The sequence below is a fragment of the Perca fluviatilis genome, chromosome 2 (assembly GCF_010015445.1).
Source record: "Perca fluviatilis chromosome 2, GENO_Pfluv_1.0, whole genome shotgun sequence".
Lineage (NCBI taxonomy): Eukaryota > Metazoa > Chordata > Actinopteri > Perciformes > Percidae > Perca > Perca fluviatilis.
In genome coordinates, this window is record NC_053113.1 from 41,992,285 (window position 1) to 41,999,451 (window position 7,167).

General features: G+C 40.9%; 1 protein-coding gene across 1 annotated transcript in view; it reads right to left on the minus strand.

The window, feature by feature from the left end:
- Positions 1 to 4,063, minus strand: part of LOC120547924 (rho GTPase-activating protein 42) — a 109,364-nt gene extending 105,301 nt beyond the window's left edge. Inside the window, 1 exon segment of the mRNA XM_039783755.1 lies at positions 3,772 to 4,063. Coding sequence (XP_039639689.1) covers positions 3,772 to 3,925 — 154 coding nt within the window. The 5' untranslated portion in view covers positions 3,926 to 4,063.
- Positions 4,064 to 7,167: the final 3,104 nt, after the last annotated feature.

The window sequence follows — 7,167 nt, forward strand, 5'->3', positions numbered from 1 at the left end:
ACTGAAACTGGGCTTTCCAGTTAAAGGATTGTTCCGCTAATCACTACAAAAGGCAAGACAAATACAACCCAGCATTCCTGTCGATAACTGGTGGAGTTGTGGCCAAGTTTTTGGGTGTATTTACTATAATAGTTTGCACATTGGAGGATCAACCCCAGTGGATTTACACTTTTTCAAGAGACTGGACTCCTGGGACCTTAACCATACAGTTATTTTTCTGCATCAATAAATCAATCAAAAGCAACCAAAGTCTCAATTCACTCCCCACTGTCTTATATGCATAGCACAACCTGGAGCATTGAGGTCTTATTCGGTTTAAAGCGCATGGACCTTAACATCCTGCTACTGAGTATCTGCCATGAATAAACCATTCTGCAGGGCATTTCTGTGCACCTTTGGGACCCTGCCCACTGACCCAACAGCTTTCCTGCAGAAAAAGGTATGAAACAGGTTTGGCCTTCAGCTGCCCTCAGAAATCGTAGATTCCTACAACGGCAAGGCACGATGATCCAAATGCTAAGTGCTCCTCACTGTTTTTGTTGACATCAAATGTACCCACAGAAATGTACCCACAGAGAACATAGACTGTAAAAACAGGTCGATGCATGCGCACAACTGTGGAACAGTGTGAACAAAATCTATTTATCTGTGTAACTAACTACTTTACTCTGTAGTTATCTTTCGTTCATTTGTCCATCCATCTCTTCATCATGCTTTAGAAGAAAAAGAGAAAAGGTCATTTTTAAAATGACTGATTTGTCCAGGAGAATTGATTACTCTATCCCAAATTAATATACATTTTAAGGACAATAACTTAATTTATTTTTTTAACTAACTTTTATAACTTGCACAGTGGCGTTGCTTTGTTACAACTCAGCTCAGTGCTCACTACACAATAGGCCCATACAAAAGGAAAAAGGCCTACAATATCCTAGCTTACACCCCCAATTTAGATGTGTAGATAGTCACAAACACATACAGACTAATAATTAGGGCTGCACCATATGAGGAAAATATGCGATATGCAATAATGTTGTCAAATATCGCGATAACGATATTACTCGCGTCTGCATTTCTGCTGCTTTCAGCAACATGGCATCATGACTTTGCGTAAACTTTCCTAAAACCAAATGCCGTGTTATCTGTACGCGTTTTGAGCCATCGACGTGTATGTCTACGCTGTACGCAGCGGATGTAAACATACACACCACGTGGCGTCGCCACGTTGCATGTTATCGCGAGAACGTGACGTACTATCGCGAGAACATCACACGCGTGTAAAAAAAAAAACATGAAAAAAAGGTTGGGTTTAGGAAAGGACACCAAAAAAACGACAAAAACACGCCAAAAGGGACAAAAACACGACGGTGACCAACGTCACACGCTTAGTTAAACAATAGGTTGGGTTTAGGAAAGAAACATTGGGGAAGGCTTAAAAAAAAAAAAAAAAAAAAAACGGCTGAAAAACGCCACACGCAGGACGCGATCCCGGCTCTCCAGGGTGAAAGTCCTGCGTTTTCCCCATCTGCAAACTTACGTCCCTTCATACTACTCGCTACGGCTAAAATTCACACGTAATGTAGGTCAATGGCGGCCGAACTGCCGAACTGCGTTGATAAACACATAATCGCTAAAAAGCGATTATGCGTCTTGATAACACGCCAAAATGGCATACGAATTGGCGTGTCATACATACGCCACTTTATGAGATCAGTCTGGCTTTCAGTATTCTGCTAAAATACAACAAATTGCTTGTTGAATTTAAAACAAGAAAAAGTTCTGAATTGCAGCTTCAACCTGTCAATATGTCCCCCCCCCCCCCAGGTGGTATTTATGACTGAGTCACTGCCTTGTCCACAAAAGCCAAAACATATACAGTACCTATCATGTGTAGGAATGATGATGAAAAGACTGAATGCATGAAAAGGATGATGCTTTCTCAAAGTAAAGGTTGACAGGGCCATGCTTGGTTGAACCGTGAACAAAATGATTATTGCACTGAGTGATGGGTTAGTGAGCGCACTACAACACGCTGCTGTGGTCTTCCCATCCCCTTCCTTACCAGCTGTTTTCCATATTTATTAGGCCTATATTTCTAATCTTTCTCCATTTCACAGACATACTTCTGACGTGAACAGACCCACCTCCCTTCCCCTCAGACATCAGCAGAACAGGAAGTCCAATTAAATCAGAAGAGTGGGATTGGAGATAGAGCTTGGAATTTGAGAGGACAATGACCCATGACAAAGTGCTTGCATCCTCATCGAGACGGTCATATAGTACAGTTTTCATTCATGCCCATCACTAAAAGGACCAGTGGTGGAATGTACATTTTTACTTAAGTACTGTACTTAAAAAGGACAATTCCGGCGCAAAATGAACCTAGGGGTTAATAACACATGGGTACTGAGTCGACCGTTCTCTGGGATACATTTTCATGCTAATCAAATGTGACCAGTTTTATCACAATCCGCTAATTAGCTTATACAGCTAGTGGTCGGGGCATGCGAAAGTAAAAAGAAATCGCCATTTCTATACCACTAACAAGGCTCAAAATAGCACCACACTTCCACAGTAGCATAATGAGGGTCCCTACATGTGAACAGAAGCATTGAGAACTTTTTAAGTGTACAGACACTTAAGATAGTTTATAAAGACAGTACCGTTCGGTATACAGGCAGGCACCATCTTGGGAAAGCGGTCACACGAACAGTCGAATGCCGTGTAACATATATAGCTTAAGTACGGCGTTCGACTAGTCATGACTGTTTTCCCAAGATGGTGCCGGAATTGTCCTTTAAGTACACATTTGCGGTAGGCTACTTGTACTTTTCTTTTTCTCCCACGTTCTACTTTTACTCCACTACATTCATCTGACAGCTTTAGTTCGATTTTGGCACACAAAACACATGAAGTTTATAAAAATACAATGTTTTATTATATACTAGCCAACAATATAACGGCCTAAAGTCCAACTGAAATGATTAGACCATTAAACACACAACTGTTTGGATCATTTACACTTTCTAAAATGTGAAGACCTTTTTAATTTTAATACTTTAAGTACATTTTCCTGATGATACTTACCGACTTCTACTTAAGTAACATTTTAATGCAGGGCTTTTACTTGTAACAGAGTATTTTTACAGTGTGGTATTCGTACTTTTACTAACATAAAAGGATCTGAATACATCGGACACCGCTGTTAAAAGAGTTTTCGCTCACTAGTGAGCGAAAACTCTTTCTCTTCTGATGGGTTTAAGATTTGATGGTGAAGGCACATATCTCATTATATCTGATATCTCAAAGTCCACCTCTGCACTAATGATCTCCAGATGTCTGGCTGTGTCCTTATGATGAGCTAATAGAGCAGAGTAAAACCTCTCACCCCACCTAAGACCTAGTTTGGACTCTGATCTTCACTCTACTGTATGGATGCTGCCTCCCTGCAGTGGAGCCAGGGACAAAAAGGCAAAAAATAAATAAATAAATAAATAAAATAAAAAAAAGTCTTGGAACTGCAAATATTTCCGAATAATGAAACGTGTGGTTTTTGTACAGATTTAAACCCTGTCACCAGCAATATAGCCAAAATGCTTTCCCAATGGGAGACCACAGGCGTATTCAGCTTCAGACTTAAAACAAGCTGGAATGGATGCATCCTCTAATTCACAGGTCGCCTGTGGCGTTCAGGTAGCTCCAGTTAGAAGAGGTTATTTGTGGACCCGTAAGAGGGGAGTAAAAATGAAAGGGCCGTGTGCGACTACTTACTTTTGAGCGCAGTGATAAGCATGTTCCCATCTTTGATGAGGTCTTTGATGAATTTATTGGTCCGCTCCAGCTCTATTTCATGGCATTTGAGCCGCTCTCTGAAGTCCGGGCTGTCCAGGAAAGAGTCGCTGAACTCCAGCGTGGGGAGTCCCATTGTGCCTCAACGACAAAAGTTGCCTTTGAAACTTAACTCGGCGTACAAGAGTTCTTTACTTTGCATCACGTAGCTCCGATGTGATGCAGCCGTCTCCAAGTTCCCCCCCCCAAAAAAAAAAAGTTTTCCTGCTCCGCATTACTCCCTCACTTCCGCTTTGACTTTCTCCGGCTTTTTTCAATGCTTTTTTCGGCTACCTATGATAAAAAATAGAGGCCGTGTGACTCCTGCTGGTTAGTTTAGGAGAGTTTGGAAACCGTTTCTGGAGACCAGCAGTCGGTCCATCTCTCACTCAAATATTCAGGCACTAGATTTTAGAAATTAAATCTTTATTTCGAACGATAACACACCGTTTTGAAAAGGGACCCCCAGTCTTCACCATAGACAAGTGCACAATCCAATACGATCAACTAAACAGACAGTTTTAAATAGCCTAATACAAAAAAATACTACTCCAGTTGAACTATTAGGATGAAAAAACAAGCACCATTAACATCAGTGAGATTGACATTCTCCTTCCTCTTCTGCCTGTATTATACCTCAACCTGCCTTGTTAAAAAGAAAATACTGTTCAAACTACATTTCACATAAATAAAGAAAACGTTTTCCTATTAGTTACGCATTATTATGGGTTGATAAGTATTCCTGAGTTAAAGCAGGGCGGTTTCTAGCAGAATGTGACCCCCATCACCCCATGTCATTAAATCACTAAAAGAAGGAAAAACGCCTACATTAACAGGGTGGAAATAGGCCTTTTTCCACGGGAGACATTTTGACTTGTCACACTAGGAAAAGCACAGGTGTAAATAATATAATGAATGATGGCTGAATTCCATTTAGCCGCTTTGATTTCAGGTTCCTGTCTGCTGTGAGAAAGGCCTATTAAACAGAGACCATTTCTGTATATACAAATATAGTACAAAACCATGAGAAAGTTATATGTAAACATACTTCTCTTATGACAAAATAGTGGCCATGTTGCTTATGCCTTGGGCCACCTTTGAGCTTTTTGGTGCACGGACCATTTTTTCCGCCATTAAACTAGCAAAAGTGGATTCGCCCACGCCCTAAATGCACCTGCGCCAGGTGCTTCACGCCGTGCGCTTAGATCGTTAAAATCGGGCCCACTGTTTTAATGTTCAAAAAGACATTATTTTCTCATACTGTCTGTCTGAATATATCTGTATTCACCCTCTGACTGAAACACTCCGTTTTAGAGCCTGTCTCTCTAAGCCCCCTCCCGATTAAAACGCCCAGTCTGCTCTGATTGGTCAGCCTCAACCGTCATTGCAGCCGGGAAATGACCGTAACGGCACCGTAGCAGTACTTTATACCTATACACAGTATAGTTGTGACATCACAACCATACAGAAGTACTGACGGCTCGTTTAAAGGCACAGTTTCTGAATAATAATACAAAAGTCATATATAATAATATGGGACCCTTGAAATTGTTTACACTTGCCAAATATGCTATTCTTGGTAGGACTTTGTGACAAATTTGTTTTTGCTTTACATCCAAATACAGCCACACAAACAGTTGAATTCTGTAATAGGCTTTTTTCACAAATTTGCAATATTTAACTCTCTTTATCATTACTCAGTGCTCCAATTAAACAATCACACAAAATATTTTTTTGCTGTATTACGCTTTTTTTCTATCTTATGATTAAACCTCTGAGCTGTGAGTCAACCAGATTGTTGGTTTAATGATGCCAGTGGTCTTGCTTATTTTAAGTAATGAACTGTATGCTGTGTAGAAATTATGGGTGACAATGCATCATACTGGAATTAGTGAGGGTTTGAGGAGAGGGATCTGAATTAATACCTTGGTAAATGCGTAATTAAACTAGAGTCTAATTGGAGTCAGTGGAATTTGTCACATTCTCTTCATGCAGCAGGAAAGGATAGTGATAATGATATCACACTCCAAATTAGTATTTTGGTAGGCATGAATTGGAGGCTCTGTCACCAGTGGCACTAAATCTTTTGGAAGACTCTTTCTACTTATGGTGCTTTCGAGCATCAGGGGGCTGAGGAGAGGCTTTATCTTTGAGCAAAGTATTAAAAACAATCTCCGCTGAGAGGCCGACGTTGCAGCATCGGCTAGAACCGACACACACAAATGAAAATACATTAATAATTTAATGCTGCGCTATCAAGAGCAGACCATAAGCTCTGTGAGTGGGGATGGGCTTTTGCTCAGTGTGATTTGGAAGGTATACCTTGTACCCGTCTTCCTCCATAACTAACTAGCAACCTTTCCTAATAAGATACCTGCTTTGACTGTAGGGAGCAGAGAGATAAATCATCGGAGACAGATAACCTTCCTGGACAGCGTCATGTGGCTGCAGCTCAGTTGTTAGTGTGCATTAGCATCATATTCCAGTAACGGCCAGTTGGCCTATGGTCAAACCGCATTTTCAATGTACTGCACTCATGATGAACTATATGAAAGTCATGCTAGGATGCTTTATCTGACACATTACAAATCATGTAAGCAGTATAGCAGGAATATTTTGTCAGAGCTTTGACAAGCATGTCCTGCTGCACCTAGGGGACCACAATGACATTATGAATCTGGCAAAACAAGTGGGCTTAAAAGGTTGCTTGCTTTGTGTCCTGTGACTGAATGAGACAAGTCTACAGCTTCAAAATGTTGATGTCCAACTTAGAATATATTGCATAAATGGGACATTTCATGAGATGTAAGACAGGGCCATGATGGCCTGATATAAGACATTCTCATTAAAAACCATACAGCAAAAGATTGGATCTGAAGAACACAATGGATATATGCTACAGTACAGAGGCTCCCCAATGTAAGGTCATACTGGCTCTAAGGTCTGCCTGGATTATCTACATCCCCCTCTTCTATCGCCTCCTGTTGGTTATTGTTTCACCTCTGATTTTAGTCTATAGGTTTGACTCACTGTTGCTCTATTTCTGAGTCTTCGTCCCATATGCCCTACAATGTCTCAGTTGTGGTGGGAGTGAGCTATAGTCAAATAACTGTGAGGACATGGAACTGGAACAAAAAAAGGCCTCCGGCTGCACCTGAGGAATCAGCAACGGCTGCATCTTTTTCTTTACACATATGCATTTACTGTGATGAAATCTTAGGTCTGCTAATGAAACCGAATGAGAAACCTTGAGTGATTTATTGGGAGGTGTAACACTTAGTGTGGCCACCACTAAAATCCATATTAAACTTGCATGTGACAAAGCTTTGCCTGGGGATA